The 25,676-nt window shown below is 55.6% G+C and overlaps 1 protein-coding gene across 1 annotated transcript; it reads right to left on the reverse strand.

The window, feature by feature from the left end:
* Positions 1-725: 725 nt before the first annotated feature.
* Setd1b (SET domain containing 1B, histone lysine methyltransferase) lies at positions 726-25,333 on the reverse strand. Its single transcript, XM_036172640.1, has 17 exons — positions 25,088-25,333; positions 24,456-24,640; positions 24,136-24,234; positions 23,254-23,524; positions 20,815-20,927; positions 18,775-19,995; positions 14,213-15,037; positions 10,347-10,608; positions 9,919-10,259; positions 9,724-9,823; positions 8,447-8,998; positions 5,463-6,734; positions 4,507-4,673; positions 3,537-3,668; positions 3,330-3,449; positions 3,112-3,249; positions 726-2,293 (listed from the first exon to the last, which is right to left on the reverse strand). Exons 2-17 carry the CDS (start codon positions 24,624-24,626, stop codon positions 2,120-2,122), a joined length of 5,958 nt encoding a protein of 1,985 aa, XP_036028533.1. The 5' UTR covers positions 24,627-24,640; positions 25,088-25,333; the 3' UTR covers positions 726-2,119.
* Positions 25,334-25,676: the final 343 nt, after the last annotated feature.

The raw sequence follows: 25,676 nt of genomic DNA on the forward strand, positions 1-25,676 counted from the left end.
TCACCCATCATCAAGGTCAGCCAAGGTGAGGGCGCTCAGATCCCATGATGGGGCTCCACGAGGCACCGCCAGGGACCTGGCAGCTCTTCCCTGGCTTCTGGGCGTCTTCAACCTTACCCTTTTGTGGTAGAAAGTAGGGTAAGATGAAAACTGCCCCCCCTGGGGGGGGGGCTGGGGGGATGGGAGGGGCTGGGGGGAGGGGGAGGGGCTGCACAAGTAACTCAAATTAGCCATCTCTACACACTACACATTTCTTGTGAAAAATAAATATTTTTTTTTCTCATCTGCACAGTTATGCAGAAAACTGTAAATGGAAGAGAAGTCGACGCTGTGCCCAGGTACCCCCTGTGTCTTAATGCCACCGATCTTGACCTTCAGACCTATGGGCACAGTCTCAAACACAGAGGGCCTGTGAAGAATTAAAAAAAAAAAAAAATCCACAACAAAACCACCAAAGAGAGAGAGAGAGAGAAAGAAAAAAGTAACAATTCTTTGTACAGAATTTACATATAAGAAGCTTGACACAAGCTGAGATACCAGAGGCTCCGCCCTGGTCCACGGGTGGGGTCAGCCCCACCTGGAGCACATTCACCTTGGTGAGGACTCCGGGTCACAACAGTCACGGTCCAGAAGTATTTACATGTCTGCTCTGCTTTCTGGGGGGGGGGGGGGACAGGGGACTTGCTGTTTGTGTCTTTTTTGTTGTTGTTGTTGTTGGTGGTTGGTTTGCTTTTTTTTGGAAGTACAAAGAAATAAGGAAAAAAAAAATGTCTTCCCACGTTTCTACAAGAAACAGAGTTCCCGAGAAAAAGTCCGTCATGGCAGTCTATCTACAGGGATTGGTTCTGAACGCCCAAAGAAAAAGTATTTTCTTCCCTTCGTTTTGATTTTATACACAAGAAAACAAATTCATGGAGATTAATCCTGAAGAGGGTGGGGTGGAGGCTTAGGATGGGGACTGGAGCTGTCTTCTAAGACTTAGATTTGAGGTGTAAAATCATTTCCAAGACTATTTTCCTTTCTCTGGAAGGGAAACAAAAACCTGCTCACTATGGAAATAAATACACTCTGGCCTCCCAGGTGGGGGCCGCCAGCAGGGTGACATGGTGTGGGGACTAGGGGCAAAGCTTATCAACAACAAAAAAAATGTCACATGCGAACGGTCGGACAACCCGTAATGGCAGGGCTGGGGGGGCCCCCCGAGGGCCCTGGCACCCCCTACACCCAGGCAAAGTAGAGGCAGCAGAGAGTGGGGACACCCTGCCCGGTGCCCCCCACCGCACTGGGGATACCCTGGGAGGCTCCATCGTTGCTGGCATCCGAATGAGAAAGTAAACATTGAACCCAAGGACTTGGGGGCGGGTAAGGGCAGCCGGGAGCACCCAGAAAGGAAGTTCCTGTCTGGGATCAGCTTGGCTCCCCCAGGGTCTACCTCAGGGAAAGGCCACCCTCAACCACAGGGGAAGGGACAGACTGGGGAACGGGCCAGGGGAAACTGTGGGGTCTGCTCACTGCATCTGCAGGCAGAGAGGGGGGCCTCTGGGGTATGTAGTGTTCTTGAGGTGGACACTGCGGGAGCTTCCTCCTCCTGCAGCACCTGGGCCGGAGTCAGCCTGGACCCTGGGCCCACACACAGTTTCACTGAGGCCTCCTGGCCTCCACGGGGTTCCTCCTCTGATTCTGCCTTCACATTTTCAACGGTTAAAATGTCTTTTCTTAGGACAAGGAAGAAGAGTCAAGAGAGGACATTGCAACAGAGCAGCATTCACTGGAAAGAGGCCGAAGACAGCGAGAGAGAGAGAAAAGACGAGGAGATTGGGGGGGGGGGCAGTGGAGGGGATGGGAAGCTAGATACAGATGAGGGTAGAAAGCCTGCAAAGAGCATCTTTAAAACGGAAAGACACGGGTGAGACAGAGAAGCCCTTTCCCGCTGCGGGGCTGGGGCTGCGGGTGGGTCCTGGGGTAGTGTTGGGAGGGGGTCTAGAGGGGGGGGCGCCAGGCCCTAGCGTGGCTGCTGGGGGAAAGGGACAGCACCTGAAATGGGTGGAGGTGGAGCCTGGCCCAGGGTGAGGGTCCTCCCGGGCTACAGCTGACATCCTTGGCCTTTGGCACCTGGGGGCTAGTTGAGGGTCCCCCGGCAGTTCTCGGAGCCACAGAGGCAGGGGATCTTGACGTCCTCAATAGGGAACTTGTAGTCGTACGTGATCTCCTCATTGACGTTGATGTGCTGCTTGGAGTAGATGACAATCTTCTTCTGGGACTCCACTGTGATCACCTTGGCGTAGCAGTTGGGCTGCGGTGGGGGGAGGAGGTGATGATGTGGTAAGCCAGGGATCAGGACCCTACCTGGTCCTCCACACGCAACTACCCAAACCCAACTGAGCCTGACTCTGGTCACCTGCTCCAGGCTCAGCTCTCCAGTTGGTGCCCCCCATGCCTGATATTTAATAAAAATGATGAGGGGCTAGAGAGATGGCCCGGTGGTTAAGAACACTTACTACTACACCTGTAGAGTACAGTAGACTTATAATCGGTTCTTAGCCACCAGACACGGTTAACCTGTCCTCGCTCACCCGGGCAGCCGAAGTAGTTTCCCATAAGTCTGGAGCTCACCAAATTAGCTATGCTGGCTGACCAATGAGTTCCGGGAATTCTGTCTCCACCTCCCCAGCACTGGGATTACACCAAACCTTTTCATGAGGGTTCTGGGGAATGAACTCGGGTCTCTGTGCTTTGCAAGGCAACCAATGTACCAACTAAGGAGATGGGGTCTCACTTGTGTAGTCCTGGCAGGCCCAGAATTCACAGAACTCACTACCGAGACCAGGCTGGCCTCTAACTCACAGAAACCCACCTGCCTCGGCTTCCTGAGTGTTGGGTTTAAAGGTGTGAGCCACCACACCTGTCCCCCCTCAGCCCACCTCTTACGTGCTTTCAATCTTTCATAAGACTCCAGAATTCCCACTGCACCCATTGTATAGAAACAACAACTGAGGTCAGGATGAAAGCTCCCTCCCTGTCACCTTTGGCCAGTTGGCACCTGGAAAGGAGGCTGAACATCCTCCCTAGTACAGAGGTGGGAGTCATCTTGGCCCCTCAGGGGACACTCACATTGCAGCTGTGGTTTATGAAGCGTGCAAAGTTGCCGCACTTGGTGGCGTCGATGATGGTGTCGTGGTCCACCCTGAACATGTAGCTGCTTCCGATGCCTTCGTCTTCATACCGTTTCTCCCTCATGTCTGCAATCACCTGGCCGCAAAAAAAAAAAACGTGAGACTGGGCCTGCTCCGCCCCGCACCTCCCCCAACAGTCCCCCGGGCGACACCTACTTGGCGGATGTTCTGGCCCACATATTCAATGACCATCTCGTCAGCAGCGATGGGCTCCATAGCAAACAGGCCCCAGTCGTGAATGTGGCTCTTACAGAATTTGAGCTTTTTCTTCCGAAACTGGGGGAGGGAAGGACGGGGTCGGGTGAGAAGGCTTTCGGATCCCACTGCTGACTGGGCTGCCCCAGAGAAAGGTCCCCGCCTCACCTTGAGCTGGTTGAACTTGAGCAGGTCGCTGTCACAGCTGCCGGTGAAGGAGGACAGCAGGCGCCGCTGCTCAGATCGCCGCTCGGAGCCTGCCCGAGTGGAGGCGTGGGGCTGTGCCGGGATGCTCATACCCTGCTGACAGGATGGGGTGACAGATCAGAAAGGGGCAGACTCGGGTGGCCCCGTCATGGCCTCCCCAGCTCTGTCCACGCCGCCTGGCTCTGAGCATCTCCAACTTTCTATCTCGTCAATGGTTTCCCGAGACAGGGTTTCTCTGGGTAGCCCTGGCTGACCTGGAACTCGCTCTGTAGACCAGGCTAGCCTCAAACTCCTCCTGCCTCTGCTTCAGAGTGCTGGGATCAAAGGTGTGGTGCTGCCACGGCCACCGCCAGGCTCTTAAAAGCATTTCGAAATGCTTTTTCATTTTCTCACAGCGGAGCCCCTCCCAGCCTGATGGAAACCCTTCTCTGTTCTCAGTGGTCTCTTCCGACATTGTACATGGCTTCCTTCCTCCTCCCTCAGATCCAACATGACCTTCTCCTGCCCTCGGACTTGCCAGCCATGGCATTTGCTCATGATTATTTTTGTTCACGTGAATGTCCATCCCACACCATAAAGAAAGAAAAACAAACTTTGTTCTGTTCACTGATGCTGCCTCTCAGCAATGATTAGTACACAAGAGGTGCTCAATAAGTATATACTGAATAAAAAAAGGGGAGGGGATGGGAAGGCAAACTTTTTGGAAATGCACTTACGTCCAAGGCTAAAACCATCTGGGGCTCTCCACTATCCACAGAATAAAAAGCAGTATTTGTTGGCTTTGTTGTGAATCCTGAGACAGAGTCTAGCTATGTAACCAGACTACCCGAGAACTGACGAGCGAGCCTCTACTTCCCAGCCCAACTGTGAGATGGAAGGATGCTCCGACCTGACTCTGAGCCCAGGCTCATCCAGGCCCTACTCACAGTACCTGGGTATCCACGGGAGGCTCGTCAGTGCTCGCTCGGCTGCTGTTGAGGTATCTCAGCTTGTCCTTCTTGTCGATGGTGTAGAAGCCCTCGCTTCGGGCGCAGCCTGTCACGTGCTCACGGATGCCGTCATCTCGTTTCTTCTTCTTTGCTGACGAGAGGCTGGTGGGTGGGTGTGGGTCAAGGGCCACAAGAACATTCTCAAGAGGTCCTCCCTCCTGGTCCCTCTGTCTGGCTTCCCCAGCCCCAGACTCCCCTCTTGGAGTCACGATGCCCAGGTCCGCCACCCGCTTCAATACCACCTCTGCTAGCTGCATGTCCCTAGGCGCACGACACTGAACATGTTTATTACTACCTGCTGCCCATTTCTTGCCTGAAAACAGGGGTAACGAGGCATCTTTGGATAGTTAAATACTTTCAGAGAACTCTAGCAGAGTTCCCAGGGCAGCAAATGATCAAATTAGTGCAGAGAAAGGGGATCATGGACCGGTCCGTTCTTACAGTGGCATGGGGACCAATGGCTTCGGGACAGCCCTCACAGCAAAGAGCTGGCTTCTACAGCCAGCTTTGTCTTCGAACCTCAGCGCTGCCGCTTGGTAGCTGTAGACTTTGGGCAGGTCACTTAGCCTCTCTGAGCCTCAGTTTCTTCCCCGTGAAAAATGAAAACTCCTGACTGGGCCACTTGGGATTCAATTCAAGCCAGGCAGAGAAAGGCTGAGGGAGCCTAGGCCGGTCTCCTCCTCTACTGTTACCGAGTTCTACAATCCTCAGCCTACGTTTGGACCTGAGACCCGCTCTGCTGCCCCTGGGAGTGAGACAGGCCTGGCGTGACCACCACCCGATAGGCGACAGTGACTGTACTATTGCCTCCCTGGCAGTGTGATCGCTACAGGTAGGGCGATATGCCTGGAGGGGCTCCTGCCTCTGAAGCATGGGGACCCCAAGTCTGGCAGGATATAGGGATGGTAGACCCAGAGTGTGTCATTCAGCCAGTCCATGCCGTTGTCCTGCTGCAACAGGCGCTCGTAGGTGACGCACAGGAAGCGGATGTCCTCCTCGTCTATGCCACCATTCCAGATGTCGTACAGGATGGTCATCTCCTCAAACTCTGAGCGGGGCCGGAAGAGAGGCTGGGGCGGCGAGGGCTCGGGGGAGGCGGCCGGGGCCACCAGGTCCTCGTGGCGCTTCTTAGGTGGCCGCCGCCACGGTCCCCGCACCTTGGCCAGGTCCATGTACTCTTCGGTGACTTCATCGCGGCGAGGTCCTGGGGGGATGGCCTCAGAGGGCCACTGGTTGTCCAGCTCCTTGAAGGGCAGCTTGGTGGGTTCAACGGGTGGTGGGGGCGGGGGTGGAGGGGGCTGGGGCGGGAGGGGCGGCGGGGGCGCTGGGATCCCTGTGTTCCGGAAGTCCAAAGTCACGGCCCGGGGGTCATGGGCACCGGGGAAGAGGGGGGCCTGTGGCTGGCCTGACAGGAGCAGAAGGTCCCTTCCAAGGGCAGGCCCTGGTGGTGGCCGGACCAAAGGTCCATCCAGGGACAACATAGATGGTGGGGATCGCCGGGGCCGGCCTGGCTTCCTCTTCATGGGGGTTGGGCACGGAGCTAGGGAAGCGGGGAGCAGGGGAGGAAGCTGGGTCGGGGGCCGAGGCTGGGCCCTTAGGACAGGGACGGGAACGGGGACAGGCAAGGGCAGAGGCAAGGGCAGAGGCAGGGAAAGTGGGAGACGCAGGCCGGTCTCCAGGAGCACTGGGGAGGCCAGGGGGCCAGGGCGCTCATCCCGTCGCCCGGCTGGGAGGGGACAGACGGGTAGAAGCAAGGGTCCACTGGGCTCGGGGAACGTGGGTGTGAAGGTGAAGTCCCGACCAGGTGTCCGTGGGAGGCCCCCACTGCTCAGGCCGGGGGACGGGGATGGATAGGAGAAGGGGCTGCCAGGCACCTGCGGGGAGCTCAGGGACAGGCCGCTGCTGCCCCCCGACAGTGGGGGCTCCCCGCCGGGGGTGGCTGGCACCGTCTCTGTGCTCTGTGACTTGGCCAGGGTGCCACAGAGACCTGGAGTACGCGGAGGCTGGTCCTCGGGGGAAGGTTCCAGGGGGATGGGAGGTTTGGGAGGCTCCGGGGTTCCGGGCTCGGGCGGTGGGCTGGGTGGCCGGAGCAACCGAGGGGGCGGCAACGGCGGCTGCAGGGGCAAGGAGAGCATGGGAGGAGGCTCGGGCTCCACTTCCAGGTCTTCCTCTGTAGAGGGAGGCAAAAACCGGGGCATTGTTACTTGACTCGAGCCTCTCTCCAAGCCTTATAGTCTTACTGTCCGGCTATGCGCAACATCCAGGCGCTACTCAGTTAAAACCCCGCAAGGCGTCTCGGGAACCAGCCCAGGGTCAGGCACCTGGAAGGGGCTTCCTCCTAAGCGTCAGGAGGAACAGTGCTAGCTGTCCCCACATCTTCAGAACTATGTTCTTGTGGCTAGAGTGCAGCTTAGTGGTAGAATACTTACTTGCCTGGCATGTGCGCGGTCCTGAGTCCGGACCCCACACTGCAGAAAACAAGACTCTACCTTGTTCCTATGGCCCAAGAAAACCCGCTCTATGGTGGAACATCATTCAAGTCTCATCTTGTTTGTACTGGTCAGCCTTTATATTCTCCTAGCATTTATTATCTCTACTCTCTTGTGCGTTTTCCTAGTGCACATGTTGCAACCTGTCACTCTGACCTAAAATACGTGCTTCAGGAGGGCAGACATCTTCACCCATTTGACCTACCATTGTATTGACAATGCCTAAGACAGTCCAGGGGACCAAAAGAGCCTTCATATTGAGGTACTATTCACAGACCTGAACTCCGTAAAATCAGATACATTAAAATAATAGCAACAGCTTCCTCTCCTGGATTTCAAAAAGGGACACACTAACCAGGCACAGCTAGGTTAAATATTCTGGACTCAGTAAAATCAGATACATTAAAATAATAGCAACAGCTTCCTCTCCTGGATTTCAAAAAGGGACATACTAACCAGGCACAGCTAGGTTAAATATTCTAAGACATTAAAATGAATTATAATTAAGTAAGAGTACTAGTCCCAGAGGAGCTCAGTCGTAACACTGTGTCTAGCAGTTGAGGTGCAGAGATCGCATCTCTGCCACTGTGGGCACACCCACACGAAGGCCCCAGTAATGAGCTTTCACATGCTTTGCTCCACTCTGTAAAGGTGGTGGAGGGTGCAGAACCCACTGTCTCCTCACCTGACCTGGCACCCACAGGCTGCCCTACTCACCTGCCCCTAAACCGACCACGGGTTCCCACCAAGTGTGTGCATGGGGGCACCTCAGGGACACACGGACTGAAGAATAACCCTTGGGGAAGGTTTTTGTTTTCTGGGTTTTTTTTTTTTTGGAGCTGAGGATTGAACCTGGGGCCTTGTGCTTGCTAGGCAAGTGCTCTACCACTGAGCTAAATCCCCAACCCCATAAGAACATTTTTTAAAATTTTAAGGATTTTTTTTTTTTTTTTTTTTTTTTGGTTTTTCAAGACAGGGTTTCTCTGTAGCTTTGGAGCCTGTCCTGGACTAGCTCTGTAGACCAGGCTGGCCTCGAACTCACAGAGATCCACCTACCTCTGCCTCTGGAGTGCTGGGATTACAGGTGTGCGACACCACCACCCAGCTGGTTTTTGTTTTTTGTTTTTTGTTTTTGGCAGGGGTTGGGGTATTTAAGACAGGGTCTCACTATGTAGTTCTGGCTGTGCTAGAACTCACAGAGATCCACCTAACTCAGCCTCCTAAGTGCTGGCCTGGCGGGAATCTTGCTATTGAATAGTGAGCCCAGCAGTGACCCAGGGGAGTCTGCTGAGGCCCTTCCGGAGGACCTGGGCTGGTTCCACTGGCAAAGACACTAACCCAGCTTTCTGCCCCTTGCCCCACCCAACTCCCACCCTGGAGGCTGCAGGATTACCTGGACCGTGTTCAGGGGGTGATGGGGGCTGGGCCTCTGTCTCCCTGGCAGGGAGCTCTGGAGATAGCAACATGTCCTCTTGCGTGCTTGGGAGAGGCTCTTCTGGGGACTCTTTGCTCCCTTCCAGCTCCTGAGCACCCACGGGCAAGGAAGGCTCCTCCAGCACGGGAGTCTGCATCTCAGGGACTTCGTCCTCAGCCTCAATGTCCACTTCCTCTTCTGTGCCCAAGGACTCCCCCATGGGGGCTCCTGGGCCCAGAGGCACTTCTGCCCTCTCCTGCTCAAAGTCTTGGCCACCTGCCGGAGGCATGCTCTCATCGGCCATTGCCACTACCATCGCTGTGGCCATTGCGGTCTCTTTTTCTTCCTCCTCCTCCTCCTCATCTTCCTCCTCCTCTTCCTCCCCAGGTACGGTGGTCATGTCCTCTTCATCCTCTGAGGATGAAGATGAGGATGACGACTCCGAACTGGATTCGTACTCGGAAGACTCAGAGCTTTCACTGGATGACGACGCAGCAATGGCCTTTGAGGTGGTGATGCTCTCTGTCTCCTCTGGATGAAGGACACCAGTTGGGAGGGTTATTTCACGGCCCCGTGGTGCCCCTCCCGGCCCAGTGCCAGATATTTCCCCAGAAGACCTTCAACAGGATGCCTCCTGAACACAGCCCTCAGACACCAAAGGGGAGGAACCAGTCCTCAATATAAAAAGGGCACAGTGAAATGAATGTAACACTCTTCCTTTTGAAGTGAACCACCCCAGCACCGCTCAGCATGTTCGTTCCCAATGTGGCGACCACCACCTCCACTTAGTTCCCAAGGGCTTCCATTGCCACAGTCAGATGGCACACGCTTCGGCAGCACCCACTTCCTTCCTAACCACCACCACCACCCCCAGCCTTAAGAACCCACAGATCTGGGTCTATGAATTTGTCCATTCTGCCATTTGATGTAGCTGGGATCCTAACACATGAGGCCTGAGTGAACACACTTCTCAAAAGCACTAATATTGCTGGGGGAATGGCGATATAACATCTTTAATCCCAGCACTGGGGAGGCAGAGCCAGGAAGATCTCATGAGTTCAAGGCCAGCCTGGTCTACAGAGCGGGATCCAGGACAGGCACCCAAACACCAAAACTATACAGAGAAACCCTGTCTCGAAAAACAAACAAACAAAAGGCAGTAATATTGGTCCCAGAGTATCAGTGACCGTTAACTCCACCTCTGCCCTTGGAGGATGCGCTTGGGGCAGGGCCAGGCTGCCCACATCCCTGCTTACCTTCCTCAGAGTCTCCATTGTCCTTCTCACTCGCCTCTGACAGGACTATGTCTTGGTCATCATTATCAGAATCAATCTGGTCGTCACTGTCATCATCATCCTGGGGGCACCGGGTCAAAGGGTACAGGGTCAGAGGTGGGCTGAAGGTCCATGTCTCCCTACCCAGCAGCACCCAGGAATCTCCCTGATCCAAACCTTATCGGAGGTGGACGAGGAGGAGGGTGAGGATATGCGGCTCCTGGGGCCTTCCTCCTCTTCCTCCTCCTCTGCTTCCTCCTCTTCCTCCTCAGTGCTTTCTTGCCCCTCCTCCTCCTTGTCTGAGGCTGAGGATGAGGGCGAGGTGGAGGAAGATCCCGAGGATGAGGATGCAGATGAAGAAGAGGACACGGACAAGGACTCCTTCTCATCTTCTTCCCCGCCGCTGTCCAGCTCCAGGGGCCGCGCTGGCCGCCGACGCACACCCACGCTTTTGGGGTCCCGCTTGGCGAGCTCGCAGGGGGCATCGGTCACGTCCCGGTCACGCTCCCGTTCCGACTCTGTGGGAACGGCAGGAGTCAGAGCTGAGAGGCGGAGATGGGAAGGAAAGAGGAACGGACAGTCAGCCAGCAGCCAAGAGCACAAACCTTCATCATCCTCGTCCACCGACGTCGAGGGCCGCAGCCGCTTCTGGTCACCGGAGGAGGCTGTGTCTGGCGGCTCCTTCCTCTTGACCTTGAAGGAGGGCAGGCGGATGGCGCCTCGCAGTCCAATGCCAAGGCCCAGGCCCTCGTAGCCCAGGCCCTCGCCCTTGCCCCACGACTCCAGCAGACACGAGGCGATTCGGTCTTTAGGCTTTGGCCTATCCTCATCCTTGTGCTCACCAGACTTCACCGGAGTCAGCGAGGCCTAGGATGAGAGAGAAGGGAACAGTGACCACAATCAGAGGCACTGCGGTCATCCCCTGCAGGTAGCCCCTGGCCACACGGTACACTTTCTTCCCACACACCTGGCCACACTGCACTGCCTTCCTGGGGTTCCGGAACGCTGCACTGCCCTCCATCACGACCTCCCTAGCAACACACTACTTGCAGCCCAAGTTCTTGGAATAGCAGTCACCATGTGTGGGAGAATGTGTGCTCTGCACCACTATCACGTGGACCAAGGTCCACACTCAATGGACCTTTACTTTACTATGTCTTAATTCCCTGTACCCTGTAGGTCCTGCATATTACAAATAGTCCACAGTGTTTACGCAGCTGACTCCATATACCCATAAGAGAAGGGATGGAGTGTTAGGGGTTCCCATTTCAGAAATTAATTGGAACCCATTTTATTTCTTGAACTAGTGCTGCTGGTGGTAGTGCATGCCTTTAATCCCGGCAACTTGGAGGCAGAGGCAGGCGGATCTCTGAGTTCGAGGCCTGATCTATAGAGCGAGATCTAGGACAGCTCCAAAACTACCAGAGAAACCCTGTCTAGAAAAACTAAAAAACTAAAAAAAAAAAAAAAAAAAAAAAAAAAAGGAGAGAGGGAAGGGGGCCAGAGAGATGGCTCAGTGGTTTGTTAAGAGCAATGCCTACAGGTTGGGGATTTAGCTCAGTGGTAGAGCAAGGCCCCGGGTTCAATCCTCAGCTCAAAAAAAAACCAAAAAAACAATGCCTGTCTTGGCAGAGGACCTGGGTCCCATTCCCAGCACCCATGTGGTAGCTCACAACCATCTGTAACTCTAGTTCCAGGGCACTCGATGCCATCCGCGGTGGCCGTCAGGCAGACACTCACTTCAGTTGCATAGATACAGACAAAGCACCCCCACATATCAAACATCACCAATAAATAAACAACAGCTGTGACAGCTGGGCATGGCGGCACACACTTGCCATCCTTACCACCTGGGAGCATCTAAAGCCAACTTCGTTGACCCACATAGCAAGTTTTGAGGCCAGCCTGGCTTACATGAGACCCTATCTCACAATAAAGTAAAGTAAACATAAAACATGAAGCCAGACCCAAGTTACCAGTCTTCTGAGTTTGTTATATAATTTCCTTTAAAGTGTATTTGTGTTCTATGTGTACGGGTGCTTGGTCTTCGTGTTTGCCTGGTGCCTGGGGAGACGGGAGGAGGGAGTTGGATCCCTGGGTCTGGATTTACAGATCAGTTCTGACCCACTATGTAGGGGCTAGGAACTGATTTCTACAAGAGCTGCCAGTGCTTTTAACTGTTGAGACATCTCTCTAACCCCTGCTTTTGTTATTTTACAGGATAGCATGGAGCTGTGTAGCTGAGGCTGGCCCTAAACTCCTGATATCTTTGACCCCACCTCCCACATGCCAGGATTACAGGTATGCTTCACATCTGGCTCAGACACTATCAACAGCTTGAAGAATTTATTTAGAGCTGGGGATGGAGCTCAGCTGGACGAGTGCTTGCCTAGCATTCTCAGCATCTGCTAAACTGGGTGTGGTGGGGGCATACTTGCAATCCCAACACCCAGAGGTGGAAGCAGGAAAATTCTAAATTCAAAATCATTCTCTGTTACATAGAGAATTTGAGGTTAGCCTGGGTTAGAGACCCTGATGGTGTTTTGTTTTATTTTGGTCTATGTAGCCCAAGCTGTCCTGGAATTTGCTATGTAGCCCAGGCTGGCCTTGAACTCACAGAGAGATCCACCTGCCTCTGTCTCCTGAGTGCTGGGATTAAAGGGGTGCACCACCTGGCTTCAATAAGCATTTTATTTAAACCTAAACCAGATTCAGCTTTAATAAAAAAAAAACAAGCCTCTCTACCATATTCATGAAAGCCAGGTGAAGTATTGCATGCCTCTAAAGCCAGGACTCTAGAGGTAGAAGCAGCTGGATCTCTGAGTTGTAGGCTAGCCTGGGCTACAGAGCAAGTCCCAGACAGCCAGGGCAACACAGTGAAACCTTGTCTCCAAAACAACAGCAAAAAAGCAAAAATACAGAACATGTCTGCAAAGACGTTCCTTCACTCTTTGCCCACAGGTGGCCACTCAAGGCCCTGAAATACCGGCTTCAGCGGACGGTAAGGAGCTGTCTTCAGGGCACGGACACTTTTAAGTTATTGATGGCATAGCTTTAGTTAGCTGCGACTGTTACTCATCCCTGGGGGACAACACAATCCCAGTGAACTATAAAGAACGGTGTGGCAGAGCTTCTTCCTGGTTTATTACCCCATAATATGGATGAGAAGCAGCCGCGACAGGACTGGCTTACCCAGAGAGCAAGGAGCAGGTTCCTAGTCACAGGAGTTCCCTAAAGTGAAGTGTAGGGAGGGACAGCAAAAGGGACCGGTGGTCTCCTTCCCTCTGGGGCTGGGGTGAGGAGCAGAGGGGACCAAAGTGAAGGTTTTTCTTGTAATTATTATTATTATTATTAGCTTTTTTGAGACAAAGGTCTTACTATGTAGAGCAGGCTGGCCACAAACTCTTTTTTTTTTTTTTTTTTTTTACCCCAGACAGGGTTTCTCTGTGTAGCTTTGTGCCTTTCCTGGAACTCATTTGGTAGCCCAGGTTGGCCTTGAACTCACAGAGATCCGCCTGGCTCTGCCTCCCGAGTGCTGAGATTAAAGGCATGCGCCACCACCGCCTGACTTTTGTTTTGTTTTGTTTTTGTTTGTTTTTTGAGATGGGGTTTCTCTATGTAGCTTTGCACCTTTCCTGGAACTCACTCTGTAGACCAGGCTGGCCTCGAACTCACAGAGATCCACCTGGCTCTGCCTCCTAGCCTAATGAGAGGATTTCAAAATATTCAAGCCAGGCAAGCACCTCTCATTGCAGCTCAAGGGTGGAAGAAGCAGGAGCATCCTTGAGCCTGGACCACAGGCTGAGACTCCGCCTCTTAAAGAAAAAGAACTTTCTCTCTGAAGTAGAGATAAGGCAGTTAGGGAATCACTACTGAGAGTCTGGATGGGCAAGCCCTCCAGGAAACAGGAAAAGTAGATGTAAAATAAATAAATACATTTATAATAATAACTTTAAAAAAGAAAAAAAAAAAAAAAAAGGAAAAGTCCCCACAAGGTCAGACTTTGCGCCAAAGACCTCTGCTGAGAAAGGGAAGGTGAGTCAGGTCCCAGAGGCCTAGGCTGTGGGGCCACCTCAGCCGGCAGCCACTGGACAGGAAGCCACTGAGCTCCTGAAACTCAGCATGGGCAAATGAGGAACTGTGATGGATTTGGACTTTCATTTTTCATTCTTTTTTTTTTTTTTTTTGAGCTGAGGACCGAACCCAGGGCCTTACGCTTGCTAGGCGAGCGTTCTGCCAATGAATTAAATCCCCAACCTTGGACTTTCATTTTATCTTCTCTTATTTCAATGAAAGTAGCCGCAGCACCCAGCCACAGGTCCAGGCTGCTCAGTAGGCCACACCGTGTAAAGGAGCCTCCTGCCGGGGGCAGAGGCAGCCACACACGTCGGGAGAAAGGGACACCTAGTCTGGTCCTTGCCCTGCCGTCTCTTGTCGCTCTAGGATGCTCCCGGCCCGGGCCCCCGCATACCTTGGCCATCCGTTCCTTCTTGTCCCACCATTCATCAAAGGCCCGGAAGGCCACCACCTCCACCATCTTGCGGTTAAGATCTCGCTTCATGATAGCCTTGAGTTCCTTGAGGACCACCAGCAGGACCCCATCCACTGTGGCCTTGTGCGGGTCCTCCTGGCGTGGTACGTAGCCCGGCGGTGGCACGGAGGGGTCGAACTTGGGCAGGGGCGGCCAGTGCTGCCCCCGGCCCGGGCCACTGTTGCTCAGAGAGAAGGGACTCCGGTAAGGGGGCAGGTTGACAAACTGTAGTCCAGCTGAGGCCGCAGCCGCCGCGGCGGCCATGAAGGGCGGGTAGGGACAAGCACCCTGGCCTGTCATGAGCCGGCTTAGCATCTGTGTTTGCATCTGGAAGGACATGGGCATGCCACCCCACTGGCCACCCAGGACGTGGCTCATGTCCACCTGCATCACAGGAAATAGTCCCGGCGGGAAGGGGGGCAGGGGAGGCAGGATGGGTGGGGGTGGGACGCCTGGTGGTGCTGGCAAGGGTGGTGGGGGCACTGTCACTGCAGGATGGGATGGCGGGGGTGGGGGTGGCGGAGGAGGCAGGGGTGGGGGCATGGGAAAGCCAGGCTGAGGGGGTGGGGGTGGAGGGGGTGGGGGCAATGGAGGGAAACCAGGGGGCGGGGGTAAGGGCAGGTTTGGAGCCAGCACGCTGGGGGCTGCCACGGCCCCTGCCCCTGGGGTCACCACCATGGGCTTGGGGCAGTCAGCGCTGGTGATGGGGGCCGAGGGCATCTCGTCATCTGAGATTTCCATGTCCTCTCCTGAGGACTGCTGGCCCTGGAAGAGAGCAGTGAGGTTGAGAGACGGCTCATAAGCACTTTCCAAGCACCAGGCAGCTGGAGTCTTGGGATCAGTACTGGAGATTCCCAGCTGCAGGGACGGGCCTTGTGCAAACCAATCAACTCCCCCAAAACATACTTTCCCCTTTGGTATAAGGGGCATCCAAACAGCCATTCATTCGACAAACATTTGTTCAGCACCCGTGTGCCAGGCACTGTTCTAGGCATTGAGAATGGGAAAGTGGCAAAGACAGACGCCAGTCTTACTTTGTGTGGAGCGGAACTTGTAAATGGTGGGGTTGAAGCATAATTAGGACCCATAGTGTAATGTGGAGAAAAGGAAAGCCGGGGAGGGGGGCAGGGGGAGGGGAAGATGGGACACACACACACACACACACACACACACACACACACACACACGGGATGACAAAACGCAGCAGACTCAGCCTTCACTGAGAGTCGGCGAGAACACAGACACAGGAAAGAGTTAAAAGTTAACAATGGTGTAGCATTTCCCACGCCAGGAAAATTTACATCCATTAGGTGGTTCTTAGAACCACCCAGCGAAGTAGGTTTGTCATCCCCACTTTTACTAATGAGGAAATGCAGACACAGGAAAGGCTGAAGTAACTTCCCTGAGACCACAGGACCAGTAAGAGGGATTTCAAACAGGAAGCGGGAGGGGGGCGGGCCCAACGCGGCCTCAGTCAGCCCGTGGTCGTCTCTGTGGCCAGCAGGGCCTGGTACAAAAGGTGACATCTGAGCAAATGCTGGCTGGGGATTTGGGTTTGTCTGTTTTGAAGTGCTAGGGACTGAGGCCAGACCCTCGAGCATGCTAGGTAAGTGCTCCACACAGCCCTAGAGCTGGGCAAGCATGCTCCCACTGAACCTTTTAAATCTTTGCTCATTGCTCTTCACACTTAGGTCTCCTGGGTTCTCAGAAAGGGCTGGCAAGTGGCTGAGAGCTACGGACACCAATGGTCTCTTTCTTTCACTGCAGGGAAACCTGACAGTGGGGCTCCATGCGGGTCCCTTTTGACAGATGAGGAAGTGAACCAGAGAGCCACAGCTGACAGTGAGTGAGAACCAGGGCGGAGACACAGGCTCCAGCCGCCTGCCCCATGAAGAGCTCCGGTCAGAACATGAGGAGATGGAGAGAAGAGGGGTAGAAGTCAAGGACAACTTGGGCCAAAAAAAGAAAAGGAAGAAAGAAAGAAAGAAAAAAAAGCCTTTAATCCCAGCTCTCGGGAGGCAGAGGCAGAGGCAGAGGCAGGTGGATCTCTGTGAGTTCCAGGCCAGTCTGGGCTACCAAGTGAGTCCCAGGAAAGGCGCAAAAAGCTACACAGAGAAATCCTGTCTTGAAAACAAACAAACAAACAAACAAACAAAAACCCCAAAAACTAAAAAAAAGTACCCCCCCCCCAAAAAAGGGAAAAAAAAAAGCCCCACGATGGGGAGGGCTCTTTACTTTGACATTACAGTCAGAGGCTGGGAACTGGAGTCAGGGTGAGGCAAGGTGAGTTCCAGTCCCACACCAGAACCTTAGTGTGGGTCAGTCCCTAGCCGGGGTGAAAACGCTAAGAAAACCAGGCTTGCCGGGAGATGATGGCGCACGCCTTTAATCCCAGCACTCGGGAGGCAGAGCCAGGCGGATCTCTGAGTTCGAGGTCAGCCTGGACTACAGAGTGAGATCCAGGGCAGGTGCAAAGCTACACAGGGAAACCCTGTCTCAAAAAACCAAAAACAACAACAACAAAAAAGAAAACAAGGCTTGACAGCCGGCAAGTACTCTGGAAGGCTGAGAGGGCGCCGTGAGGTCAGGGTTCACACCACCTGATGATGATGATGAGGAGGGTCTCAGGGGGGACCCTGGTGGGGGAAAGGAGCATCTGGTCTCTCATCTCCCCTGTAGGGGTACCCACGTGAGGGAGGGCCAGGCAAGCTCAGCAAGAAGAGAAAGGAGAGATGCCCCCACCGTCAGCTCCGGGCGGCACCTAGCACTGTGGAGCAGCACGCAGAGGGTTAACCCGGCCGCTCCAGTCAGCCAATCAGAGGAGCACCGGGCTGGCGGGCGGGCGAGCGAGCTCAGGCTCTGCCCGCCCCGTCCCTGGGCACAGCGGGTAGGGACCAGCTGGCTGCAGATCCCGTCGTGGGGCTGGGTGAAGGACGCTTGGACTTCCCAGGCAACGCCACGTTTCCATGGCGATGGCGAGGCGGGCCTCTTATTGACCCACTCAACAGATGATGGAACTGAGACTAGCGGAGGGCAAACGCCTGCTTCCTCTAGGTCACGGAGCCAATGGGACAAGGCCGCTAAGGCTCTGGGGCTGAGACTGTGTGCTCTGCATCACCAGCCGCTGCCTATCCCGTCCCTCCCCAGCGGCCCCCTGCACGCTGCCGCCCGCCGGCCTCACCGAGCTCAGCCCCGTGCAGGGCCGAGCTCTTTCTTCATCTTGAACCACACAGTCTACCAGACACAGAACCTAGCACTGCTCTCCCCGCGGCCAGCAGGGGGCGCCCGAGGGCCGGCCTCGGCTCAGCTCCATTCCAAAGCATCCCTGGGCTCCTAAATCCTGGGACGCCCCAGGCTCCATCCAGCCTCAGTTTCCTCTTCGCCTCCTATACCCAGGGAGTGAGCGTGGAGGTGAGGGGGGGGCAGGCCCATTCCCTGGAGCTACCCTGAGCTCCTTAGTCCCTGGACCGGGTGGCTGGCATGATAAACATCCGCCAAACCTAGGCTGCCTAGAAAGAAGGGTTGGGGGGGAGGGCCTACAGCCCAGCTAGTTCCGGTACACCTGTCAAAACTCCCCCTGCCTTGACCCTTGAAGGCAGAAACCGCTTCCCCAGAACTGCTCGAAGGCTCCCAGGCGCCTGGGGCACCTGCGGAGGGGCCCCCCCCGGACAGCCAAAGTTCTCTGTTCCTTTCCAGGCAGCCAGAGGGGCTTAATGCAAGGGGCTAGGGGAGAGTCAACCTCCTCTCTGTGCCCACAGGGGCAGAGGGGGGCTGTATCTCAGCTTCTACTTGTTTGTTCATGCCTGCTGGGCCCAGGGATGCCAGCCGGGGGCTTGACCCAGGATGAGGACTGAGTGGAACCCAGGGGGATGACATAACCCTCCCCTCTCCCTCTGGAAGACCTGGACATTAGCACCTTCACCTTCCCAGCTCCGAAACTTCTGTGACTGGAGGTTTGAGCAATGAGATGGATGGAGTGAAGGGAGTGGGGGAGGGGAAGATCTGCCTGATTTACGCTACGCTCCCCCTCCACAGCTAACCTGAACTCCTTCCCTCTAAACGTCTAAGGCGGAAGGAAAAGGAAGCCGACTACATCACTGGCATGCATGCTTCCTCGTCTCCTCAGAGCACTAGACTCTGAGAGAGGACACTTGGGAGCGCTTTCTGGGCCAGCTCCACACAGCACCCTGGCCAGCCTCCAATACTCCTCCTGAGCAACAGGACTGATGATCATTCCCTAAGCCACTACCAGAAAATGACCTGGAACGGTGACCACAGCTCATACTCCTTCGGGGCTCTGAAAACTCCGTTCAAACTCAAAATCAACCAAGCTGGAGAGTCTGGGCTCTACATCCATCGAGGACAGCAGAACTGTCCCCTGGTCCCATTGCTCCCGTGCTGTCTTAGCTAGTGAAATGTATCAAGCGGGGAGGAGTGGAACACAGACAGACAGACAGACAGACAGACAGAATCAATCCCGGACACAACAGACATGGTGGTACCTCATCCATCCTCTCTGAGGTGGGGGTCCTGTCTCCTGTCAGGTCCAAAGCGGCCTCAGCTGCCTGGCCTACCAGACCCTGAGGGTCTGGGGGGCCCGGCTCAGGTGGGGGCCGAGGCCCCAGGCCCAGGCCCAGGTCGTCCTCCTCATCAGAATCAGGCAGTGGTGTTGGGCTGATGTCCTCTAGACCTGTGCTGGAGGGCCGCGAGGAGGGCGGTGAGGGACCCCGGAAGCCAGGCTGCGAGTTAGTGCCGAAGTGGGCGAGTGGGGAGAGCTGGGAGGAGGAGGAGGAGATGGGGCTGCCCTCCATCTGCAGCTCAGTGTCCGAGTCCTGCTCACGCAGGAAGGGCAGCTTGGTGCGTTGCTCTTTCAACAGCATCTCAATGCGGGAGTCCAGGCTGTCGTGGGGCTTCTCCGGCCCCGCGGGAGAGGACTCCAGAGTGGGTGTGCCGGGGCTGTCGCAGGGCTCAGGACTCCAGCCGAAGGTAGGCCTGCCACCCAGCTCCATGCTGTTGTGGTCAGGGGGTGGGGGACCAGGAGGGGTGCCCGGCTTCTCCTTGGCCGGAGGTTCAGAAGGTGGTAGGGGTGGGGGTGCAGGTGCCCTCCGGAACTCCCCGCTGTCACGGGTCCCAAAAGCTGCTGTGGCAGTGGGCTCCTCGGGGGGCGGGGGAAAGGGGGCGGCCGGAGTCTGATACGGGGAGAAGGCTGACTTGAATCCAGGTGCAGGGGCTGCTTGGGCAGGAGGTGGAGTGTGGGCAAAGGAGGCCGCATCCTGTGACTGGGTCTTGAAGGGGGGGCCGCTGCTGCCCACGCCGCTGCCAAAGGGAAGGTCTGAGGAGCCCCGGAAAGCGGCTGTGGCTCCAGCCACGGCAGCCACAGCGGAATTGTGGACATAATGATGCTCGTGGCGGCGGTTGTAGGCGTCGGTGAACTTGCTCTCATGCCGCCGAGCCTTGAAGGTTGCTGTGGGGTCCTGGCTGAAGAGGTAGGAGGGTGTGGGCTGACGACTGGAATAGCTGGAATCTTGGGAGAAAGGGGTGCCCAGGCGAGGCGTGAGCGGGGTGCCTTGTCCGTAGGAGTTGGGTGTGTCCAGGCGGCAGCTGGAGTAAGCTGTGTCCTGGGAGAAGGGGGTCCCGCCGCTATTGGGGGTGACAGAGGAGGAGCCAGAGCCACAGCCTGCAGACAGGCTGCCATCCTTGAGGCGCTTCAGAGCATCTGATAGCTAGAAAGAGAAAGAAAAGAAGTCCCAGGAGTGGAGGGCGGGTAGATCCATGCAAGGAAATGCAGTGGTCTTCCACTAGAACTCTGGATGCTGGGGAGCTTGGAGGTCACGACTTTCAGTTTTTCTCTCTCCCTAGGTATAGATGTTTACCCCCTGGACACTCTGAGGGCTTTCTCTAATCCCCCAGGCAGAAAGAGAAGACCCTGTCGGTTTGGTAAAGGCTGGCATTATTTCCTTCCCACCTCAGGCTATCTGATATTAAAGGGCGTTGGGATAGAGATGTGACCAAGAACTGTGGTCTTGGGCTTGATGGACTGTCCTTAAAAACTCTAGAGATTGAAACAGCGTGACATAGGACCATCGCCTCCTGCTTGGCAGGTAAACAGACTTTAATAACCCTCTGAGGGGTCCCCAGAGCAGGTGGAAACTGTGGCTGACTGGAATTGGCCAAGTGAGTGTCCTGGTAGGCAGGGGCTGAGAAAGAGGCAGTCTGTTCTGGAAGAGGCTCTGAACTCTGCTTCCTGGAGGCAGAAGTACAGGTAAGGGCCAGACACCAGACACTGAGACCCGAACACTGCAATGTTTTGACATTCATATGGAAAAGCAAGCCCAGGTCTGTGGGAATCCCAGCATAGATGGAGGGTAGAATGGGAAGGACTCCTTGTGGACTGAACGCTGCAGGGAGCAGAAGCAATCCCAGTGGAGACGTGGTGTAGCAGATCTTGGGAAAACAAGGTTTTTAGACCCAAACCTACAGGTGAACTCAGGCCTCCAAAGCCAGAGGTGCTGAGCCAGAGGTGCAACCAGTGATAAACCTACCTGCAGGGTCTCGTTCACAATTGGAGAAACAGCATCCAGCTCACCCACTGGGAGGGTCTGGGGGGTGTACCGGCCAGTGACCAACAGTTCATAGAAGCGCATTCGAGTCTCCCCTGTAACAGGCAGGGGAGAGGGGTATCCATGGAGGCTCCAGCAGAAGACGTACCCAGGGGATTCCAACTTGCTTATTAGCATCTTCGTGGGTCCCTTGTGCCTGAGACCACAAGCTTGGGGACACTGCATGTCCCCTGCTTAGGTCCCTACCCTCTCTTGTACTTCATTCAAGATTCTCATCTGTCCAACAAAGCTACAAACCTGACTGCTCTGACCCTGAGACTCTAAGGTTAACGCCTTGTTGGGTAGAGACTCCCCCAAGACCCCAAAATGCCACCCTCAGTGCAAAGTCCTTTTCCTTACCTAGACCATAGTTCCCAAAGGGCCATTATTACCCCCATCTCCCCACAATTCAGTCTTTCACCACTTCATAGTACTCATAGCAAGGACAGGAAGTCAGGTGACACACAGAGATGACTGTTAACTATCTAGGGCCAGAAGACCAGCCAAGTCTGTCAGACACACATATTCCCATGAATCAACTGCATGGTGCTTTTCACCTGCTGAAGCCTCAAGAGGGCCCCAAGTCTGCCTGGGGGACTACCTGGGGCCCACAAGTTTAACTCCCTACCCATCAGAGAGAGGTTTTTACCAACCAGGCCCCAGATCATTGGTATTTATAGCCTTAGAGGTGGTTGCTTACATATGCAAAGGAGGTGCATTCCTTGAGCTACACTTTACCGGTCTCTTTCTCGAAATACAATCTTAAAGTTAGGTGGTAGTATCTGAGGGTTGTTTTTTTTTGTTTTGTTTTGTTTTTGTTTTTCCTTCCAGAAATGAAATTGTGGTAAGACTTAACTGCTCATTAAGATGTGTGCAGGGGTGTTGGGGATTTAGCTCAGTAGTAGAGCGCTTGCCTAGCAAGGGCAAGGCCCTGGGTTTGGTCCTCAGCTCCAGGAAAAAAAAGAAAACAAAAAAAAGATGTGGGCAGGTGATGGGGGAGGGGACTGCATGCTTCAGTCTTGGGGGAAATTAGACTTCAGCTTATTGTAGGAACAGGTAGTAGATTTAAACGCCTGTTCTCTCACACACACACACACACACACACACACACACACACACACACACACACGAGAGAGAGAGAGAGAGAGAGAGAGAGAGAGAGAGAGAGAGAGAGAGAGAAACAAGGGAAAAGAGGAGCAAGAAAAAAGGTGTAGATCGGACAAACATAACAGGCTCATGACTAGGCCCAGGCTCTGCAAGCCGGCTAACCGAATTCACTCAGAACTACCACAACCCTTCACAACACCCAGCATGGTGCCTTAAGAGACCACCAAGCAGCCATCATTGAAAGCAAAACACAACAGAGTTAAGTTTTCCTCTCTTGCCTTTGCTATGCTCAGGCCCTCACAAACCTTGTGTGCACAACACCCCTGGAGCTGGTCCTAAATCCTCTCAGGCAGGGTTCACTGGTCTGCTACCCCCCCCACACACACACACACCCCTAACTCTGGACTTAACCTTAGAACCACGGGACTAGGAACTCCCTGGTTCCAGAGCGCCCTGTACTTTCCTTCAGATCGGAAGGAATCTCTCAGAAAGGGCACAGGCAGGCAAATTTAGGGGGAATGCTCCCTGAGTCTTTGCCAGGTCTTTCTATCTGAGTCTTGAGCCAGGACTGAGGGGAAGAGCCAGCAAACCCTGGAGGTAGGAGGTGTGGCTCCCCAGCCCGGCTCAGCAAACCAAGGTGCTGCGGTCTCTTTAAGAGAGAGGAGGGAAGACCAGTGTCAACCCTTGAGCACCCAGCGCAGCCCGCCCCCAAGATCCACAATCAGGGCTATCAGAACATTATCAATGACACACTCCAGGGCTCAGATTGGTTCAGGGAAGGGGCACCAGGAGGGACAGGTTAGGGGGAGCGGGGCATAGCACCCTAGATCCTGAAGGAATGACTTTTATGAATTTAAAGGCACATGGTTCTTCCTCTGCCCCCTTACAAATAAACAAATGCTTCCTTCTCCCCAAACACAGGTAGTAACACTAGGGGCTGTCTAACCCCAGGCCACTGGGGCTCAGAGAGGGGGCCCACGGGGGTGTCATAGGTAGGGAAACCTCTGGGTGGTCCCTAAGGGTGCAGTGGCCAAGGACTGGCACATTTGGTAAATTATAGCCTGTCTCCTAGCAACAGACAACACATTTGGTTCCATGTGACTCTGCCCTCCGGAGGGGACAAAAAATAAATAAGGTGATGGGGGGTGGGGTGGGGGAATCCCAAGAAGAGGATTCTCCTAACTCTGAAGGGAGGAGATGTCAAAGGAAGGGGGTCGGGCTGACAGGTGGCCTTCCAGCTCCTCCCCTATGGGCGGCCTACAGGCCTGTACTAACCTTTGGTGTCCAGCTCCACGTGGATAATGTTGCCCATGACAGAAGTACTATGCAAGTGCTGGACCGCCTCCTTGGCGCCCCTGACCGTGGCAAAGACCACCTTGGCAATGCCCAGGTGTTTCTTGGTCTTCGGGTTATACAAAATCTCCACCTCTTCCACCTCCCCATACTTTTTGCACATGTCCCTTAGGAAGTTTTCGCGGATGTTGTCATTCAGCTTGGCAAATGTCACCTGCTTTGGAGGCACAGGGCCCACGTAGAACTCATCGATCTGGCAGGGGCCGCGGGGGAAGGGAGTTTGGAAAACATTAAAACCAAAGAGAAAACACAACACTCCTCACTTGCCCAGCGGTTAAAAACAATAAAGGGTGAATTTAAAAAAAAAAAAAAAAAAAAAAAAAGCATGCGGGCGGGCCTGGGAAGCGGAGGATTAAATCGTTTGGAACCTGGAAGTCCTCTGGGTTCTAAAGGAAAGGGGAAAAAGAAACAGTTTCTCTTTCCCCACCCCTATTCTGGCCTCCAGTGCTTGCTGCTGGTTCCGGGGCGACCCCCGGGTCTAGGAAGTTGTCCCCTTAAAACCCAAAGGGATGGGAAAGGGGGCGGGTCCCTGAACCAGGCCCCTGGGCGCACAAGACCCAGGTGGGGACCCAGAGCCCCCGGCTCCGCCAACAGGACTCTGTATCAGCGCCCTGGTTACAATTTCTCCGAGTGTTATTTTGTTTACAGTGGCCGGGAGGGGACACCACTCCCCCCCTCCCCGCCAAAACTTCCCAGTCCTGGACGGCGGGAACTCAGAATCCGGCTGGGCTTGGTCAGGACTGGCGTTATTTTCGAACTCGGGGAAGGGGGGAGGGACCAAAAGACCGAGAGGAGGGGTCTTACCTTGAATTTGGGCACCGACAGCTCCAGCTCCTTGGTTTTGGTCCAGATTCCGACCACCCGGGGATCTTCCACGATTTCCACCGGGCGGTTGCTGGACATCTGTGGGCAGGAACAGGGGACTCAGTATGGAAGGCTGGCACCCTCCCCAGGGGCAGGGGCAGATCCCCCCTCTCCAGGCACCAGTCCCACTCCAGGCTGAGGGGGGAGCCCTGGCTGACAGTTGGCCAGGTGGCTGGGAGAGGGGTCTCCCCTCCGTTCGCCTCTGTCTGGGGGCTCCACCGGAGATGGGTGGGGGTGGCGGGAAGGCGCGTCGTACTCACCGCCAGGCTGAAATGCTGCCCATCGTAGCGGTACAGTTTATGGTGCCCCTTTTTCAGAGCCGGGTCAATCATCAACTTGTAACTTCTCCAATGGTGGTTCCTCCTCTCGCCCGAAGGGCCGGGCTGCGGCGGGGGCTGCTGGTGGTGGTGGTGGGGGTGACTGTTCTCCATGCCGTTAACCCAACCTGAAAACCAGCAAGTTGTCCTCTCCGCCGCTTCCACACATTCGCCAAAGAATCCAATCGGCTGGCCCCCACCCCCCTCCCACCTTACCAGCGCGCCCCGAAAGCTTGTCTCGCTGGCTCTCCCCCCCCCCCCGTGAAAAAAAAATAAGAATGGAGCGAGAGAATAAACCCTTTTCCGGAGAATTTACGCGCCCGCCCGCTCGGCCACCGTCTCCGGCTGCCAGCGAGGGGCTGCCCGGGGCCCCCGCTGCGGGCTGGCGCGGTCCGGGGCGCACGGAGGACGCGGGCTCCGGCCCATGGTGCTGCCGGCTGCCCGGCGTGGCGCTCGGCCCGGCTCGGGCTCGGGGCGCGCGGCAGGCCTGGCGTCGGCCGCCGGGGCGGGGGCCGGGGGCTCGGGCCGCCCGGCTGTTGTAGCCTCGGCCTCTCTCCCTCCCCAGCCGTGCTTACATCCCCGCCGGGCGCCGGCCTCCCTGCGCCGCCAGCCAGTACATGGTGTCCCCCGCGGGAGCCGAGGCCGGGGCGGCCGGACCGGGGGCCGGGATGGGGGGGACGCCGCCTTAGCGGCTGCCGGGCCCCGGGCTGCCGCTGCCCTTGCTGCCGCTGTTGCCGCCGCCGCTGCCGCTGCCGCTGCTGCTGCTGCTGCTGCTGCTGCCCGGGAGGCGGCTGGCGGCGGAGGCTCGGCTCCCAGTAGCCGCACATCCCACAATACACCGCTAAGGAGCCCGACCCGAGCGCTCACCCTCCTCCTCTTCCTCCTCCTCCTCCTCTTCCTCCTCCCCTCGCCTTCCTCGCCGCTTCCCCAGGCACTCTCCCGGCGGCGGCAGCTGCGCCGCCAAAGCCCCGGGCCCCAGCGGCCCCCCACCCCTCACTCGCGCGCTCCCACACTGCCTTTCCCCCCCCCTTCCCCGGGGGGAAGGCCTTTTAATTTATTTATTCTGCTGGGACTGAGGTGGGGGGCTTGGCTGGCGGGGGAGAGGGGGGTCTCCTCGGTCTCTACCTCCCGCGGCTGGGGGGCTACCCTTCCAGCTACCGGGCA

Source organism: Onychomys torridus, chromosome 22 (genome assembly GCF_903995425.1).
Source record: "Onychomys torridus chromosome 22, mOncTor1.1, whole genome shotgun sequence".
Lineage (NCBI taxonomy): Eukaryota > Metazoa > Chordata > Mammalia > Rodentia > Cricetidae > Onychomys > Onychomys torridus.

What these genes read in the sequence shown, in the direction of transcription:
- Setd1b (XM_036172640.1), bottom strand. Translation starts at nt 24,626, where the DNA reads ATGGAGAACAGTCACCCCCACCACCACCACCAGCAGCCCCCGCCGCAG. An exon ending in TGTCGGTGCCCAAATTCAAG is followed by an intron (nt 23,525 to 24,135) that starts GTAAGACCCCTC and finishes GGCCCCTGCCAG; the next exon opens with ATCGATGAGTTCTACGTGGG. An exon ending in TCATAAACCACAGCTGCAAT is followed by an intron (nt 2,294 to 3,111) that starts GTGAGTGTCCCC and finishes CCCCCACCGCAG; the next exon opens with CCCAACTGCTACGCCAAGGT.